The 20,523-nt window shown below is 38.1% G+C and overlaps 1 protein-coding gene across 13 annotated transcripts in view; it reads left to right on the top strand.

Moving 5' to 3' along the window:
* MEIS2 (Meis homeobox 2) overlaps positions 1-20,523 on the top strand; it is a 201,671-nt gene that overhangs the window by 139,704 nt on the left and 41,444 nt on the right. For all 13 annotated transcript variants that reach the window (XM_070503659.1, XM_014847322.3, XM_070503649.1 and 10 more), the window contains exon 9: positions 2,986-3,062. In XM_070503659.1, coding sequence (XP_070359760.1) covers positions 2,986-3,062 — 77 coding nt within the window. The remainder of the gene's footprint in view (positions 1-2,985; positions 3,063-20,523) is intronic.

Consider the following 20,523-nt stretch of genomic DNA (forward strand, 5'->3'; position numbering starts at 1 on the left):
CCAAGAATATGGAAACTGACAACAAATTATTGCTTGTGGTCTACTTCCAGTTTTCAAGTGCAAACAGACCAAAGTTTATTTTAAATTTGAGCCAGTCAGACATTTAGTAATATACATCAAAGAAGAAGTGAAGGCTTCCCAGGTTTATTATTTCAATATGATGTCTGTTCTAATAAAGAAGAAGAATGCATATGATAGACCATGTAGTAGAAATTCTCTAGTTCCACAGTTTGGCCTTAAATATATACATATATTTATAAATTAATCCAAAACACATTGCTATGGTTCCAATTCCTCTGAAAGCTGATTGTTTTCCATCCCTTTTTTAATTTTAGAAATATAGTGGCTGACTGCCAGAACGCTTTCTGATAAACAGTCCACTTCATGTATAAAAGGGGCATAGAATCACGAATGTTCAAAAACCACAGAACGTTATTTAAATAAGTTAAAGTTATTATGGTCTTCCCTATTAATTAAAAAAAAAAGCCATCTGTGCAAGGTGAATTTTGGTAAGGTCCCAATTTTTTTAATGATTGTGGATGGAATTTGCAATTGCCTTCATAGTGAAAGTACAGCTCAGGGATTCCCAAGATTAAATGCACTGTTTATGTAATTTTGTGGTCATTTGAGTAAATTTCTAATAAAACCCTGGAACGAATTCTTGTTATCCAGTCAGAATTTAGAGTCATACTTGAAGGAATTGGCTCTCCACTAACATCACCTTTCTACTCTTCTACTTCCTTAACATCCTAAACCTTTGTTTCACCAAAACCTTCTCTGTGTATGTGTGTGTGCATGCGTGTGTGTCTCTGCCTCTGTCTCTCTCTTTTTCACACACACACACCCCCCCCACAACCGACATTTTGTCAGAACTGTCTTGGGCAACAGTGAGCAAGACTAAACACACCAAAAAGAAAACACTGCTTAAAGAAACGGCACTCTGGACGACGTTACCAAGGCAGAACCATACACTCTTGTGATGAGTCGTGATTTCCATTTTCATTTTTGTTATTTGCAGCATTTATTTCCATTGGGTCAATTGCCTATAAACCTAGGCTTTCAAAATCTCAGAGGGACAGAAAGTCAAAGGGTGCTCCTCCTTTGAATTTGGCAGGGAAAGATCATGACAAGAAGGATTTGGGATCTTTTGGTGATCTTCTCCCCAACCGGTGTTTTCAGTCAATTAAATTTTGTACCCTAGGCCCTTTCCAGTTTGAAGCCACCCCAGCGTCTGTGATGAGCAGTCCTTCTTGTTTGCGCAGTCATTCATTATCTCCATTACCAAAAGGAGAATAGAGGACAATTACATTGTTTGGACGAATCAGAGTGTTAGGAGGAGTATTTGTCATGGTGGCAGAGCGCAGCACCTGACAGGCCACGATTGATGGCCAGGAATGAGTGTGAGTGGCCAGAGCAGCCTCATAGGATGCAAATTACTGACTGTGGATTCCAATTTATCCTGTTCATTTTTCTTGCCCGTGCTGAAGACCATTAGTGGTTTTTGAAGCAGTGGAGGGGTCATTACTAATGTGGGTAGGCTTGAAGCAGGAGGGGGAAGGAGGGGAAAAGCCTTCTGTAATTACACAGCTTTCAGGAACAGGCTGGAGGCCCCAGCCAAAAAAGTGTCAACACCTCGCAATCAGAAAAATTTATTTTCATTTTATGCTTAACCCATATTAACTCAACATTATCATCTTTCTTTGTTAACATTTGCAGAATATTAAAAGCCTGGCTTCTATATTAATACAAATCTAGTTAACCCCTTTTGCTATATAGGGGATTTTGTTTAACCTAATGGCATTTGGGTTTGCTAATCAGCAATTGTGCACATTTTGGATAATGTATGCTATTATAGAAGATGAAATACCTGAAGAATAAAATCTTAGATGACTGAAAAACATTCCATCTCTCAAACATTGGAGTGGTTAGAATGCTCTGAATGGAATACTCTGTTGTTCCTAATATCACCCTTTCATAATGTTGATGGGAAATATTTATTAGTAAAGGCTTTCTAGTTTATGAACGACTGACATGCTAGATAAAAGTTTACTTTTCTGGTTAAGAAAACCCTGAATTGAGAGCAGGGACCTATTTAACAGATACGTTTTTATAATTATGTGCACGCCATTACAGTGTCTCTTAAAGTAAATGTACAATTCTAAAATAGCAATCCTTGATTTTAGAATGAGAGAGGAGAATGTTTAGATAATGGGAGGATGGTTCATTATAGACATTGGTGATTTGTGATTAAAAACACTGAAATGTATGGCTTCTTTCTCTTATTGCCATGCTTTAAGGTAAAATGTAAAATTTCTATATGACGCATTGCACATAATCGACGCCTTTTGATGTGTGGCCATTGCCTGTGACCCTGTTCACCCAGAGCCGTAACCAGTAAAAATGGAAGAATCTTCCACTGTCCCTTAAAGGAGTCAATGTAAATACACTGTCAGTAAACTTTGTTGTAATTGAATCGGTTGCCATGGCTTCCAAGGATAGTTGTGATTATATACTCTCACTTTCCAAACTTTTACTGTCTATAACCTCAGATTAACTAGGAAATAATGAGTATACTGAGCCATCTCACAAAGATAACACAGAATAAGGGCTTCACATAGGTTTTCCAGGAGGCAAAGTAAATGGGCCCGAAACTAGTTTCCTTAGTGTAACTGAAATGATTGTAGATAACCCAAATTCTGACGCCATCACAAAAGCGCTTTACCTCCTTCACAGATTTAAGAAATTGAATAGCTGCAACACCTTGCTTTTTACGGCTGGCCTTCCAAAGGCTGGCAGGAACAGGGGGGCTGCTAATGCAGGTTTCTGGATTCTTGTCCCACCTTTCTCCATACACGATAAAAAAGCTGCGATTAGGAAAATCAAGCCGTAGGCTAAAGAAATCACAAACGGTCGTTTCATTCTTAGAAGTAAGTGACTCTTTCTTAACTTCTGATACATCTTTTAAAACGTTTGTTTTTTCATTAGCATCCGTACCCTTCCGAAGAGCAGAAGAAACAGTTAGCGCAAGACACAGGACTTACAATTCTCCAAGTAAACAACTGGTGAGTGACCCGAAAATCAATGTCTTTCTCCCATGGCTAAAATGAGATTTCTAAATAATTGTTTTCTTCTTTTGTTTCTGAAACAAATGAAATTAAGGAGGATAACTTCTGTGTTTCTACCCTGAGGTGTGAAAGTAGTACCTAGGGAGAGGAAAAGGGAATAGGTGAATGGTTTTTGTAAGATTTATTCCTCTTCTCTTGTTCTCTCTCTCTTTTCTTTTCTCCTCTCTCGCTCTTCCTCTCCACCTCACTTTTCTCATCTCTGATGCTTTAAAATTCTCGAATTAAACTGCAAATTCTGTTCACGCCATTCCAGTTGAAAATTGTAACTCTGTGGGGGTTTTTTTTGCACAGGCCTCATACAGAGCTATCAGTCCTGGGAAGATTTCTTTGGTCTTGGCTTTGAGGGGTGACGTGCATGCAGGCTTTTTAGCATCTCCTAATAGAAATTTATTTGCCTCATTTTTTTTTAAACACAGAAAAAAAACTGTATTTTTCCATTTTTACCTTTGCGATTTGACAGAGTACTCCTGTGCTGGTGCGTGGACCATCACCTTTTGTATGTGGCTTAGAGGGTAACTGAGGAAAAGGAGGGGCGGAGGATTAAATAAAATGATCACAGTGGCCAAGAAATGATATAGGAATTACTTATCAAAATACTGGCCCAGGTTTTATCAGCAGCTTAATTTTGTTCGGTACATTCTTGGGTGATGTTCAGATTAATTGAACTGACAGTTCTCTTTCAAAATTCAGGGAAAGTATTTGCACGGATTTCAGGCCTTATACAAACTTAATTACATGGAACTCCATTTTATCATTCTAATTCCATGTAGCAGAGGTTGTATTTACAAATGAGAAGTCTCTGCCTTTATTCACAGCTTTCCTTAATATATTTATCAAAGCAGGTTCATTTACAAAGTGCTCTATCTGTGGGACACAGGCAGGCAGACATTAACAAAGCTTTTAGGTTTATCAGCCTCGCTGCCTGATGAGCTACCCGAGGGTCAATTGATTTTGTGGTTCTGTGATTCATTTTTTTCTCATTTTTCTAGGATCACAATGAGAGACATGCTTGGAGAATTAGCCAGTTTGTCTGCCTTATCTGTCAGGCAATTTTTTTTTTTTCCCAGGGAAGTCAAGCTACTTAAATTGGCCACAGGAACTGCCGTTATCTGACTTTAATGCACCCTATAGTGTGGATAGCATTTCAATTACACCAGTAACCAAAGCTTAGCTGCAGCCCTTTTCATGCCTAGTGCTGTACAGAAAGTGATGTGCCTACCTACAGAAGCAGAAAATTGAGTTGCCTTGCTTCTGTCAGGGTGATTAATGCAGAAATAAACTGCTAACCTGAAAAGAAAGGCAGAAAGAAAGGATAGACAATACAGACTTGAATTCACTTTAATTTTCTTCTAAAGATTGGAACTATGTACATTTAAAGATACCCTTTAGACCAAAAACTTGGAATAAAGGCTGTAATCTCCAGACAGGGATGTGTGTGTGATTATACGTTGATAGGAACCTCATAGTGGAGCTCCATATAATATATGTCGACATACGTGTTCTCATTTATGTTCCTAGCACAAGCTCTCAGTGGTCTAAAACAATAAAATGAATACACTCTGTGTTAACTATAGGAGACTTATTTGCCCCGCACGTTATTTTATAACATATTGATTACCCAAGCCACTTTGTATACAATGGTCCTTGATGTCGTTGATGTTGCTTAGAATTATAATTTTTGTAAATTTAGGGCAAGTCAAGGGAGTTTGTGGTGTGAGTTTTTGAGAGAAATGAAATATTTCTACATTGATATTTGACATTGACATTTGATCTTGCTCTTTTTGAAAGTGCTGTTCCATATCATCCATGACCTGTACTTTTTGATGTATTCGTTACACTTGGAGAGTGAAGAAACTAAAGTCCTGTCTCTAAAGATGAGTGTTTCTCACAATTAGACACCTGGTTGGAACCTGGAAAGAGCACCCTTATTTTCTGAATTCCATTGAGCCCCAAGGCATGTACAAGGAGTTCTGTCGATGTGATAGTTTAGGTTTCTTGTTTCTCTGTTATTTGAGCTGTATTTGCCACACAATGCCAAGGGTTAGGATGTGACAGCCTATCACACAGCATACTTTCCATAATATGGCATAAACGTTGACACCTACATCTCTACAAAATAATTCCATCTTCCTAATTTTCACACTTCCTTCTGAAAAACCCTATAATCCTGCCCTGAGGTCCAATTCTTAGTTAATAGCTACCATAACTTTGATAATAAGGTGTGACTTATGAGGATAGTACAGCAAATAGCTCTAATAGACTACCAAGAATTTCATATAGGGACCGAATTTCTGGGGATTTCAGAAAGAAATTTGAAAGAAAACATCAGCTACTTTAGAACATTTTGAAAGTGTCCAGTGCCTTGATGAAGTCAGCTTCAAAACAGAGAAAGCCACCCAATGTGCTTTCAAAAGGCTGCATAATCACTGTTCTTAAGTGCAAAGTGAAGACTAAGACATGAGAAGAGTGGACTATCAACTATTTCTCCAGGCCCTGAGAGCTCTCAGCAAAAAAGCACAGGGATCAGAGAGCAGTTCCTAAACCTCATTCAGCCAGCTCTACTAGGCAATAATATCCACTTCTCTGAGCAAGGCCAGGACTTTAGGCTTATGCGCTGTGAGGCTTGTACTCAAAGAAATAGAATAGTATAGAAAGCATACAAATCAGAAAATCGTGGAAGACTTGCTTTCTAGTCCTGCTTCTCACTTACCTCTTAAAATAGAAAGGCCACATGAGGTCAGGGTAGTTAAGTGGCATTGTAAAATAGCATCTATGGTAATAAGCAATAGAACATGGCTCCACGCACTGGACGACAGCAATAAGCAATAAAAACAGACATGTTAAGATCAGTCAGTAATTTTAGAACAAATAAGCAAAAAGGAAGTTTAAGAGATAATTAAGGGAATTAAAGATTGTTTTATCTTAGCAGCCGACGTAAGAAATAATCTGAATGGGCTTTTCCAATCTATTTACAGTGGGGAGAATACAAACAGTGATGATACAACCAAATCGAAATGTGATTTCAGGAAAGGAGTGGAGTTTTTGACACGAAGTCAGTTATTCCGACAGTTAGCTCTCTGAAGTCCACACATAATCAATCCTCTAATTAAGACTTTTTCTTTTTTAACGATGATAACCAGATCTTCAATGTATGCAATTCACTGCCAAAGCTAATCACGAGTGGTAAAACTGGCTTTCTATGCTGGTTAGTCGGTGGAGAGTGAAATCAGCTGTGAAACAACCCAAGTGCATGCATTAGGAGAGAAGCAAAGAAACGAATATCCTTAACCTGAATAACCTCCTCACAATGGAGAAGCAAACATGGTGTAAGTTGACTGAATATTGATTAAAACTCGAAAGATAATATAGCATGATAGGGTGAGCACTCAGGCTCCGGAACTGACCCTGTGGGATTAAAACCCTGGTTCCGCCATTTGTCAGATGTCTGAATTTCCACAAATTACTTAAGCCCTTTGAGCCTTAGTTCCTTCATCTGTAAAATGGGGACAATAGTTATATATATCTTATGTAATTGTAAGACTTCAAGAAATGCTGCATGTGAAGCGCTCAGCATGGTGCTGGCATGCACAATAGATGTTATCTATTGCTAAAATGTTTAAAAAATCATTAATTGTAAAAACGAGAGAGAAATATGATTTCATACAATGATATCAATAAAGAAGTCATTAAATAGCTTACAAACTAGAATGGAGATTTCTTTCAGGGGGAAATAGACAGATTTAAAGGGAAATAAAATTTTAGAGCAGACAACTTACTGTGCATAGCTTTTATATTAAACAAAGATAGACTTTTGTAGTTTCTTACATGATCCTTTCTTTTTGTGGTTCTTTGATGCTAGGGAGGTAAGATTAGGGAGCCCTAGGAGGTAAGTGGCTTCAAATAGCTGTGAAGGTGAGACGTTTTGAAGGAAAGTTTTGGTTCTTAATGCTCAGTTATTTCCTCAGGTGACGTGCTTACAAGCTTTCATTGACAAAGATTTTTTTAAATCATTTTTTTAATGAGGAAGTTCTTGCTTGGGTGATTTGTTGGGATGCATTCATACATCTTTGACAATAGTAATCATTGAAATATGGGAAAGTCTTAACTCTGAGGATTAAAATCTCTTACACTAAAAATACTGTGAGAAAAATCCTGACATTGCCACGCTCTCGTGTAACTTTCCTCAGTGGTACATCAGAATTACAGTATTAATTTTTAAGTTCCTATTTCCAGGTTAATTTTAAAAGGAAGAAATACTGTACTTTCAAAAACTCATGTCACTGCAGTAATTATATTTTATCTACATACCAACAAGCATAATCCACAGAGTGACTTATTGACAGAATACAGGTATACTAGGAATAAAGGACTGACTTTCTTGATAGAAGGCTGTCTCCAGGGCCCCAAATAAAAAATGCATGAAACTTAAATTTCAAAGAACTTTCCAGTTGAAGGTACTTCAGAGAGTTCCTTTGTGCAATAGATTAAATGTCCTTGTATGGCCTGTCAAACTGGAGATATTAAATATCTCGGTCCTGTTTGCCCCACCTTTCCGTCAATGGTCTTATAACAATCTTTCGAGGTCTAACAGCTTTTAATAATGGCACACCTGCTTTGTAGACCTTCCTCATGGAAGGCGACAGTTTTGTTTTACCTGCTTCAATATGGCCACATTGACGATTTTTTCTAGACTGTGTAGGAGCTCGTTCAATTAGGACTAAAGAACCGTGCCGGGAGAGTTATCTTGGGAATCAGTTTCTCTTTCCAGCCTTCTTTCTTTCCCTTTAGGAAGGCTCATTAACTACCCAGGTGACTCGGTTTTCTTATGTGCGAAATGGAATGATGTGGAGACAAAAGAATTTGTGTGTGAAAACAGGTTGTAGGTTAAAAGTGCACTGAAAAGAAAAGGTAGTGTTGTTAGAACTTCCCAGTCCTGATTAAAATATGGACAGGAACAGAGTGCTAGCCTAAGGAAAGCAATCATTTTCCTCAGGAATCCATCAGTCCAGCTAGATCTGGGTGCCCAGATGCTTTTCTTTGCTGCTTACACGTGAAGGGCGATAACAGTGTTCGAGGTGGGTTTCAAGATAGGGGGTCAGTTTCAGGCCCTGTGTCAGTGAGACTCCAAGCTCAATTTGAAGCCTAATTAGTAGGAGGCTGGGTAAGCGGTAAAAGAGGCCACACTTCTTTACAGCAAAGAAAAGTCATTTTCAAAGGTGTGTATGTTGTCATTCCACGGCAAGGAGAACAGACACCAGGAAATACGTTGTGATATTAGGACATCAAGAGTAAGCTGGGAATTGAGTAAAATAATTTCATAGTAAACATATGGAATAATTGGCCAGTGGTGCAAGAAATCTAAATGAGGTACAGAGACAGCTGGACACTTTTATCTCAAGAGAAAAAGGATTGAAGGGGAGAGTGATAAACCAGGGAGGTGGAGTTGAGATAAACCTAAAGGGAACAAGCCTGCCGGACTAAATATCCTCTCTCTGCTCAGCAATTTCCTCCGCAGCCATTTGTTAAACACATAGCTGCCGTCTTTGGTGATTATTTCCAAGTAACATCTATGTTTCTGAATAAAAATCCATTTGAATCTCAAGTCAGATTTGCCAGGTGCTAGATTCATTGTCAGCATTTAATGTGCTGAAACTGCCGATGCTGAGGAAATGAATACAGAAAAGCATGCTTTTGGACTCCAGTTTGGTGAGCTTGAGGTGAAATGCTTCTCTTTCAGATGGTCTTCCTATGCCAGAAAAATCAGTGACCATGGAAGGAAGCAGAGATGCCAAGGGGTGCCATGCCAACCAGCCCCATGAGGTCTTTGGCTAAACCAAAGCATTTTCTTACCAACCGTCGTTCATGGGGTTGAAGAACTGAGTTTGTGGCAGCGATAGGGTTTCTAGTCTCCTTTCCATCTTTACCCAGATCCCAGTCACTTTGTCTCCATGGTCATATTACCATTTCTTGGGGACCCACAATTATTTCTGAGAGGAAAACTAAAAGGAGGAGGGAAATTAGACTAAAAGATATGAAAAGAAAAACACACATGATTAATGTTTAACCAGAGAGATTGCCCTGAAATTTAAATGAATTTCATTTTGCTCTCTCTATAGCAAATGTAACTGGGGGTGACCAGGGCATCGACACCTGGCCTACCAATTTTGAATAAGAGAGAGTATTACCATATTTTCCCATACTTCTTGCCGCAGATTCGTGAAATCCCCATGCTGATCTGAAAACTGAAGATATGTATTGGACCTAGGCAGCTGTACCTGCAATCCATTGCCGTGTCAGATCAGCATTTCTACACACCTTCTCTCCTGGAGAGATGGGAGTACCACTTCCAGAAATTGAGATTCAGTCCAAATTTGGGCAAGGAGCTCAGACTCAGCAAGAGCCTTTTAAAAGTGGTAAACAAAAGGCGTAGAGGGGGATATAAAGGAAGGGGATGCCAGCGAGGGACTCAAAGGGAGGTTTGCTGCAATCCTTTACATTCAATTATACCAGCTCCTTTGTGCTTTTCCCTTTCGCTCTGCAAAGAAAGAATGAAATATGGTTTTCATAGCAAGCTGGCAGCATTATCTCAGGATGCATATTTCTTTGCTGGGTTGGAATGCCAATAAGGAGAGAAAAAAAGTTCCTCGTTTAGAGGAAAGTACAGTGCTACAGAGAAAACACAAAACAACAAAAAAGGAATGCAACAAGTTTCTGAAACAGTTCCAAAAAATGCCCCTTAAAGAAAATATTTAAATGAGAACTTTTTTGAAGATAAAATTTCTCATGCTGAAAGTTACCATTTTTCAAAAGTCTCTGACTATGGAAAGAAATTCGGCCAAAAATGTAGACTTGTTTTGATATTTGAAGATTTTTAGAATTAGCCCCTTCTCTTTCATTGATGAAGACAATAAACTCCACAGACAAGGCCTGTGTTAGGCACAAGGCTCTACCTACTTCTGCACTTCATTATACCAGTATTTGGAAGAGAGACAAGGTTTGCTCAAATAAGTCCTTTATCCATCTCAATTGGCATGATCTACATGGTTTCTCAAAATAACACAGAAATAAAAGTCTATGTTACAGTGGGTTGCATGATTTTAAAGTAGGATGGCATCGACTTATTTTTAAATAGGAAAAAAAATGAAGACAATTTATTGAAAATATTACAAAATTATCTTAAAGCAACAGATTCAGTAAGTATTCCTAACCCTAGTCACAGATGGATAAAGCTGTATTTTTAAAAAAGCATTGGAAAAAAAGGAATTTTCGAATTACCCTCTAACTTATTTCTAGAAGGCAGAAAATAGCAAGGGGCTTGTAAATGCAAAGTTTAAACAGAGCCCTTAAATTAGAAGCTATTAAAAGGAAGATATAAAGATAGGTCAGAATATGCCAATACCGTGTTGTTTACTTTCTCTAATTTTTTTCACTCTTAAAAATAGGAGTCTCGATGGTTACAGCCTGGTTCTGAATTCTCAGGCCTTTTCCCACATTGGTGTCTTTTCCAGTAAATTTTTTCCTCATTTCTTCCTTTACCCACAGTATAGAGTGTTTTTTAAATTTATTTCAAAAATGCACTCTGAGAGACATAAGTACTTTATGAATAGTCTTTAGACCAGATCCTCATTCACTTCACTCATTCATTCATGTATTCATTCAATGGAGAGTGGCCTTCCAAAAATTACTTAATTGAGAATATCCTCTGTTAATGAGTAAATGTAGGTCCTATTAACCTCTTGATCTTAGAGATTTGTTTTGTTGTTGTTGCTATTGTTTTTATTGTGTTGGATTTTCAAGGATTAGAGAGCAAGCATGGGCGAGGTGGCACCACCCAATGCTTGTCTCAGTAATTCTGCCAAACTCATGACACTCAGGGCTATTTCCTCTATTCTCTGGAAGCAAGGAAACTCATTTTTATCTGCAAAATTATTAGAAACCTGTGTAGAAAAATACATAGAGATTTATTTTTTTTTAAATTTTGCTTTCTTCACGTCTTTTTCCTGCTTCATTGCTTTATTGTAATCATAATAGAAAATCTGGCTTCTGGTTTATTTGGTTTTTGTGCATGAATCAGAATCATTATTGCTGACTGATCATTCGGTATAGACTTGTGGCTAACTCCCTACCCTCGTCCAGAATTGTTAATTCTGCTCTCAGGTTGAAACACATGCAGGGTTCTTTTTCTTTTTCCCTTGCAAGGTAAACATCGAGAGATCTGAGATTTCCCGTCTGTCTCTAGAAACAGCTTATCTTTTAGATAAGTCCCTGCAAGCTGAGGTTTCAGGCTGTTTAATGTTGACCTCTTGAGTTCCAAACTTCCTTAAAGCCTTTAGATAAGCAAAAACTTTAGCAGTAATTACTAAAGGAGTGGTGGGACAGTGGATTAATCCCCAAAGATCTGGATTCAAATCCACCTCAAAGCCCACAGGTGAAAAATCTCTTTAACGGTCTTGGCTTAATGGTTTCAGCTCAATTCTTGAGAAGGACCAGGCCATTCTTGACTAAGGACATATCATAAGAATGACTGCCAGAGGATTTCTTTCTTCATTATTGATCAATAGAGCTCCTTCATAGAGATGGTCACAGATGTTTGCATACTTTCACTTACCTGATATTGACATTTTGGCAATTTCAAGGTTAAACTCTCACCTTTTTGTTTTTTGCTTTTTGTGGGTTTTTTTTCTTCTTTGTTTTTTTGCTGAGGAAGATTCACCCCGAGGTAACATCTATTGCCAATTTTCCTCTTTTTGCTTGAGGAGGATTATCGCTGAGCTAACGTCTGTGCCAATCTTCCTCTATTTTATGTTTGGGTTACCAACACAACATGGCCCCAGACCAGCAGTGTAGGTCCACACCCAGGAACCAAACCTGGGCTGCTAAAGCAGAGCATGTCTAACTTAACCACTAGGCCGTGGGGCTGGCCCGAAACTCTCATCTATTTTAAACCTAGATTTTGGATATTACTTCACTTAAAAATTATGAAACATATGGCAGCTTTCTTTGTCTCTGCATATTGATTTTTAAAATTCAGAGAAGTACCTTCTTCAAGAGATAGGACTCTGATTCCACTAGTCTGATAAATGAGAATACTCAAAGTAATGTAAGCAATGAAATGCCTGAGGATTTCACTGGGCAAATTGGTCTTTTTTTGTTTAAATTGTGGATCTGATTCTTATTGTTTTATTTGTCAGTGCAGTTGAAAGGATGCACGGGTATTTTTGAGTGCCAAGAGCAAATTTCCTCTTCATAAAGGTGTCTAGAAAGTCACACAATGGAATTTGGTCACAGCTGGTTTATTTCCTGTGTTACCTGAAGCCAAGTTCGATAGGGTAAATTCCAAATACTTTCTTAGCTATGAGTTACTAAATCCTGATGGTCTTGGATCTGTGTGACTCAGTCTGGCTCTTTGCTTTGCTAAATATGCAGGTTTCCTGTTATCCTCCGATGTTCCCATGGATTCTGTGTTTTTGTGTTTGTGTTTGGTCGAATGGGCTGCTGTAGAAGAAGAATATTAAAGGGAAAAGTAGAAACTCCCTGAATGGTAAAAGTCATACGGATTACCTTTCCTGTAATTTTTTCATAATGAAATTACTAAAGTAATGTCAGTAAACAGGAAACAAGTGAAGTGTAAAATAATTAGCACCAAAGGGAACTTAATAGATTACTTATTAAAATCCATAGACTGATTATATGACCCCATCAGGTCCAGGGACCAATGATCATGTGACTCAGTGTGCCTTTTCTGAGGTGAGCACCCCCAATGCACTTTGTCAGCTTACTGGCTTCTGACATTAAATAAGCTTCAGGTATGATTTATTGAGTAGCCTTTTGACAGGAGCGAGAAACTGAAATCTTCTAGTCCTTGCTGAGCCTCAGCTCTGTTTTCATTACCTTCTCCAAGTATTACATTTAGTCAACTGAGTTATGTGTAGTTCTCGGGGAATCTCTCCTGCTCCCAGAAGTCATTGTTCCACTCATAATAAAATTAGGCTATCAATTTGCCACAAGAGAAACACTGAACTTCACTAAATTATTGCCATGTGTTTTGTACTAAAGACAAAGTGATAACAATTAAGAAAACAACCACCCCTGGATTCTATTTTTTAATGGTGTGTGGGGAGGAGCAACGTTGGCTCACAAGGGAGGTCGTGTCTCCCTTCTACATATTACAAATTTCATTTTCCTTAATTAAAAAATGGCGCTTATGGAGAATGAACTGGGGGTTTAAGTGGGGAAAGAAGAAAGAATGAAACCTGAGCTGAGTCCTAAATAATATGTCAGAAAATGACAACTTGGCTCCCACAAGACTATTTCATTTGAAAGATTTGCTAGGTTACATTAGGCTCAGATAGATTTTTCTGGAAATGGGGCCATAACCCATAGACTAAAAATATGCCCCAGTTCCAAAGCTCTGCAGATAACTCAAATCCCTACTTTGGTTCCATCATAGTAACGAGTATTCTGTAGCTCTCATTTAGCATAACATTTTCAGGATGTTGTGTCCCTAGTGATTGGAACATTAGCTATGATGTAAGAGTGTCATGTTTTTAGAGTATCAGCAGGAACTAATATTCTGTGGTCTCAATTCATCTTCTACTAGATTAATTAAAGAATTGCCAATAATTTGGTCTCAGAAGGAAAGCTTGCCTATCCCACACCCTAAATAAATAATGCCTGCCAATTTACCATCAAGTTGGTGATGAAACAAATTCAGAATTTTAGATATTATGAATAAGTCAAATTCCAATAAACAGAAAATCTTTATAACATAAAAATATTTCCAGCCCCAGGCAGTATTTCACTAATTTTAAATAATACTTCTAATGACACAATTTTATTAAGCACTGGGAGAAGCTCCATGCGGTGTATTATAATGAATTTTATCTGTTCTGAGGAGAAACAGGTAAAATTTCTTGAGAAAATCGGCAGTTCATGGAGATGATATAGTTTTCCCAATAACACCAGTAAATCATTAATACACACAAAAAAATGAGGACTACCATTGCTAGACCCCTAAAAACTCTTCCATAGGCTAATAGCAACACTTGCAAATAGACCAAAATGGATCCAAAGAGAAAATGATTCCTTTAGTCATCAAAACAGAAGAAAATTAGGTCGTGCTTTATGAATGAGAGCCCTCGTCTTTGGCTATGTTTCCAAACTAGTGGAGGGTTTGAAATAATTTCTGGACTGACTTGGGTTTTTGTGAGGGTTTTTGCCTTTTGAGTGACAAAGGGATTATTCAATAGCACAGTGTTAAGCTCTTCGTAGGGGCTCATAACTTCTTGCTGAATTGAATTCAAATAAGCTAGAGAGGAGGCGGAAGAGGAAAATGCACATGATAGCTGAATATTGAGGTGAGAGAGTGACCACTAGCGTGCCATTTCTTGGAGAAGATTAGATTTGAAGTGAGTTTTGAATCAGAGGAAGGAAGTCTTGTAGTAGTTGGAAAGAAATAGTATAAGAGACCATGAAAGTGGGGAAATTGAGTAAAGGAATCTAGGAGGAAACCAGCTCTCTATCACTAGAGAAAAAGAAATTTGCAGGTGTGTGAGGTACAGTGAGAGAGACAGACGCCCCAGTCCACAGCTATATGGGAGAATGGCATGGAGCAAGGTCCGGTGTTCACACAAAAGATGATTCAGTGTGCTATGTTAAAGGGAACTGACTGGGACCACAGCAGCTTGGGTCTAATTCCAGCTCAGAGCATTTGCATGGTCTTGGGCAATTTAGCCTTTCTCGGTATCTATTCCTTAATCCATAAAAGAATGGGGACTGGGTGATTTTTAAGGTCCTTTCTATCTTTAAAATTCTTTTATTTTATGATTCTAAGCCTGTGAACTGAAAAAAAAAATCTAGTCAAAGCAAGTGAGATGAAAAGGATTTTAACCATTGTATTTTGAATTGATTAGAAGAAAGGGAGAGAGACCAGTCACAGTAGACTATAGGTGACTGAAACAGAACTTGAATCAGAGATTTCACCATTAAAATAAAGAAAAAGCAACTGATTTTATCTCTATTGTTAAAAATGTGGCAGGATTTGGTGACTAATTCAGCATGGGGTGCGAACAGAAAAAGGAGCCACAATTCTGGGCCCTGTGCCTTGGGGAGAAGGGCTTGGGGATTCTTTCCACAGTGACAGCAGATTTGAGTGGGGCCTGATGATTTCTCTGGGAAGATGATCTTGTTTTCACAATAGGTAGCGTAAAATAGAGATGAGCCCCGTAGGGGAAGAGGTCAGAATAACAGGAAACACTGTGGGACCGCACAAGGGGAGGAAAAGGTAGGTCTGAGGTACAGATGTTATTCAAGGCTCTGGGAGCAGATAAGCTTGTCCAGAAAGAGGCAGGAGGCCTTGGTGACAGAGGGTCCTGGCAGGAGCTTAGAGATTTAGGGACATGTCCACACCGATAACCGTTATTTAGAGGGGACCTCAAAAAGGACGACTCCATATATGGTCATACAGGAGCTTCCTAAGGCGGAATCCTATAGAGAACAAGATTTCAGTCCATGATTTAAAATCTTCCATCAGAAAGACCAACTACAGTAAAAAAAAAAAAAAAAAAAATAGTTTTACATCTATTTAAAACACATAAAATGGAGGAGTAGGCAAGCTACTGAGGTATATCTTTCTTTCTCCAAGTTTAAATAGAATGCTAAAGGGCTAAACTTTTTTATGCCATAAAAGTTTTGACCTCAATAGCGATCCCACAATTTTCCAGAGTTGTGAAAGTTAAAAATTGTTCTTGTAAGCATGTAGACTTGCATCATGAGATTTTTCTGTTTGTGAAGTTCCTTGGCATCCTGCTCCCTGACAGGTCAGCAAGAAAACAAACACAGTCTTCCTAACAGCGTGTTGTTGATCTGGCCCTGAAGAGCATGCACCTTTTGCTGTGGCTGCACGGCTCTAAAGGAATTTACTTCAACAGTGACCATTCATACACTTTTGGCTTGTCACTTTCCTAGCGATTTATATATTTTTGAAAGGCAGCACTAGAGAAAAATGAAATGCCATCTTATGAAAAGTGTATCTTATGTAGCTTTTATGTAGAGGCTATGCACAGTGCCTTATTTTGATCATTTTGATCAGCTGTTGCTTAAATCCCTTCTTGCAAGGTAGACACCCCTGTTCAGAAGGGCAAAAGAGCTCCAACAATAGGCCAAGGGTGCATGTAGAGTTTCCCCAAAAGCCACTGAATTTGGAGTCATTGAGATCATCAGATCGGATTTCACCACCTTAACAGTCACCTTCATTTGTCAAGCTTGTCTAAAGTGACTCTAGATATTGAGATCTTGGGGGCTAGTTATCTATTTTGTCAATTCCTGACTACATGGCAAGGGAGGAACAAAGTTGGAATCTCTGAGTAGCTAGAACTATGCTATTTCAGTATGTAAATCAGTGGAACATTTGTATGGTACCCCACCATCAATCACATCTGACTGACCTCAACACACAATCTAATCAACAAGCCTTCTCCCTTCCCCTACCTGCCATACTGCCCCGGAAGTCATACTTTGCCGTAAAGCTCTTTAGTCTCTAACGTCACTTCTGCACTGAAGGGCCTTCGTATTTCCTAAGAGTCTCTTTTCTGGGTTCACTGCTTATTTTGACATGTTGCTACACCAGAGTTCATCCCTATCAAGAATTCTTTCCAAAACAAGCATATTCCTTCTCACTGGGTACCACTAATACAGATGAATCCTAGAATCCCAAACAAATCTACTTTTCAGTAAGTTTGAAAATTGTCTGAAACAATTATCTTTTTCCCTTGAATGCAATGAATGAGTCATCGTTGTTAGCCATCCAGTCCTGACTATATTTGGAGTGATACATGAAAATTTTACAGTTTTTTCAGAAAACTGGTCATTCATAATAAAAAGGAATAATATGACAAGTTGGGTCATTTAATGAGAATATATTATTTTGTGACCCTTAAATCTTTATTTAAAGGAGAGCATTAAATACAATATCAGGGGCCAGCCTGGTGGCACACGGTCCGTTCGCCGGTTTGGATCCCCGGTGCAGACATGGCACTGCTTGCCAAGCCATGCTGTGATAGGCATCCCACATATAAAGTAGAGGAAGATGGGCACGGATGTTAGCTCAGAGCCAGTCTTCCTCAGCAAAATGAGGAAGATTGGCAACAGATGTTAGCTCAGGGCTAATCTCCCTCCAAAAAAAAAAAAATACAGTATCAAACGCAGTCAATGAAATCACAATTACAGTAGAGCTAAATTTTATAATAAATCTCTCACATGACTCCTGGAACACGTGTCAACCAGGATTCATTTGCACTCACCCTTTGATAAGCATGTGCTAAGGAAAGGAGACTTGATTGTTTCCCATCAACTTTACAGAAACTGTAAAACTAACTGAAAACAAGTTTGCTCCATTAAAAAAAATGCAACTCCCCCTCCTTGAGGGCAGAAACTACGGTCTATTTGCTCTCCAAGATCTGGGTGCTTGCCTCAGTGCCCGTTCACAGAAGGTGCTCACCCATTAGTTGTTGCAAAAATGCATACATCATGAATGGATATTTAGTGTCTGTGTCAAAAAATGCCCCTGAAAGGTCTTATCGGAGTAGTAAAAATTGTGTAGCAGTACTAATTATTTAGAGGCTAATTTGGAATGTAAAATAATATTCCTGTCGATTCTGGACATTGCTAATAAAGTAAAGCTCTAAATTGAGCTAAATATTGGATAGTTTAAATGAAATAAACTATAAATGGAAAAGGCCTTATAAATAATCTAACCTAAAACTCTCATTTTCCAAAAAGCTTTGAGGTCCAGAGAGGGAAAATGAGTTTCCAAGGGTCACCCAACAAATTAGAAGTCAAGCCCAAAGTTGAACTAACCAAGTCCCCAGGTCCGGATTCAGTTCTAATACACCACACTCTGCCTCCAAAATGCTTTCATTTCAATGATCTAATTAGCTCAAAAAAAAAAAAAAAAAACCTAAAAGGAAGTATCTTGATCAGACAGTTAGTTTCCTTTCTTTTCTATGTAATTTCATGGTGCCATTATGACCTTGGTTTTAAGAAAAATTAAAGCTCCCTCTCTTCCTGATTATTATTACGTTACCGTGTTCATGAATGTTCTGAAAAAAAAATTAGTAAGACACTAAGAACTGAGATTCTTACATCATGTTTTAAATGAAATATTTACAATCCACCCAAATGGGTATATGTAATTTGAAAAATATATATATTTAAGGAATCTCAAGAAGTCTTCAAAAAAATTCGCTTTGAAATTGGCTTTGGGCTGAATTTGTTACTCGGTGGCTTTTGAATTGAAAACTACTTTACGAGAAAGTGGTGGGAGGAGGTTGAGCAAAAACATCATAGGACGCTTACCTGAATTATTTAATAAAAAGAAGAGTTCCTGGATCTGAAAAAGGTGATACTGAAACAAAGCCACCATTACAGACTTAACAACCAGCTAAGAGTGGGAGCCACTACCATATTGGATCTGTGACCTTGGACTCCAACCAATTATGAAGACCCAGGGCAGCCAGTGAACAAAGCAATTACAATGGGAGTCAAACTATTAAGCAGCCAAGAGTTCAGTAGCTTTATGTCCCTGCCAAGTTACCCCTAGAACACTGTGTAATAGGAATTGAATAATATTAACATTCCCACATGGTAGTTTAGAGCAACTTACAGTATCTTCTAATCCAAGCAGATTTTTCATTTTGATGACTGTGGGAGTGGTTATTTTATTTTTATATGTACTTTTACAAACATTTAAATTGAAATAACCAGTAGCCATAAAATTGCCAGTGATTTAGCTGGCTATGAACTTGTAACCAAATATACTAGGAAGGGTTTTTTTCTCCCTTTCGCTCTCAGGTAAATTTCACTGCATGACAGCATTTCACGCTAGGCAAAGCTCATACAGGAGATGAAAAAGCATGAAGCATAACAAACATCACAAAGCCAGTCCGATTTCTTGTTTATAAAGAAAAACAAGGAATGTAAGCTAAGTGGAAAGGTGCCGGTTGAAAGATATTTTAAATGCCTTTGAGTTAAAGCCATCAGGGATCAGAAAGCAGAAGGCAAATTCTAGAGGCTAGTACACCAAGGGAAGAGGCTGATGAATTGCCTTGTGCACATTTTAATTAAACTATCATCTTGAGATTTTTTTGTGTATTGATTTGCACAGTACTTAAAAAAGCTTCTTTCCCCCCTACCTCCCTCCTTTGAATGTTAAAGCTTTGTGCCTTCAGCCTGACTCTATGAAAAGAAATTACTCATCTTTGGGATTGTTACAGAGTTTAAAAAAACACAAAAAAACAAATGGGTGGACATGTTCTCTTCTCCTTTTCAATATGTTTAAATTTCAACTGTTCATATAATTATGCTGGCATGTATTTCTTCCTGGCTCTAGTCATGCAGAAAAATTTTAAACATGAGAAATTGGACAACTCTAATGTGGTGTAAAATCTACTTACACATTGTATTTCTTTCAATATTCTTTACCAATAGTATGCACATTGTTAAAATTAAAAGAAAATGTTAGCTTTTATGCCCTAATGCATTTACATGATATCCTTAGCTGCCAAATATTTTATTAACATTGAGAAGAGGAAGTTTGAAAAATAAAAGAAATGTTAGAGATCGGGTTGACTTTAGGCAGAGGTGACAGCGACAGTCATTTAGGAGTAATCACCACTTACATGGCACCAATTATAAGAGTATTTACCCACAAGAATTAGTTTCCTAACAGCCTTGTGGGTCAATTAATTCTTCCTTCTTCGAGACAAAAGTAAACTGAGGTATAAGTTGAAGTGATTTTCTCAGGGGATTTTGGAAAGTCACATAAATACAGTCAGACAAAAGCATTAGGAAACCCCATTCCTATGTCAAAATGTGAAACTTCATATTCATAGATAGTAGGATTTCCCTGCTGATCTCTTCTGAGTAAACTGAAGATTAGCATCTGTGAATTTCTTCACTCCTCCCCACCTCCAACCACTCCCACCTGCTCCCACACACAAATGCTAAACAAATGGGAAAAGGAATACTTGATGCTAGAAGTCTGAGGTTTATTAGAAAGATTATCTCTTTCTGAGATATCAGTTGCTGAAACTGGTCTCTAAACCAGGCAGGTCACGTAAGAAGAGCAAAATGGCCTAATGGAGGAATAAAGAAGAACCCATGTTGTGGACGTAGGTGTCCTTCCTCAGTGGCTGGTTGGATTCTCACTCAACCTTATATATATAATGGGCCTGTTCTTGTCAGTAGTGGTCTTAGGAAGCTCATCTCATTTTTAGAGTTGACTTTTTTTTTTTAGACCACAAGACCCTAGGGAGAACAAAATTGCTCTAATGCAGAAACAGTGTTCTTATCTATTAGTGAGCTCAAGGTAACCACCTAATTTCCACAAGTAGCCCAGATT

This window comes from Equus asinus, chromosome 2 (genome assembly GCF_041296235.1).
Source record: "Equus asinus isolate D_3611 breed Donkey chromosome 2, EquAss-T2T_v2, whole genome shotgun sequence".
Lineage (NCBI taxonomy): Eukaryota > Metazoa > Chordata > Mammalia > Perissodactyla > Equidae > Equus > Equus asinus.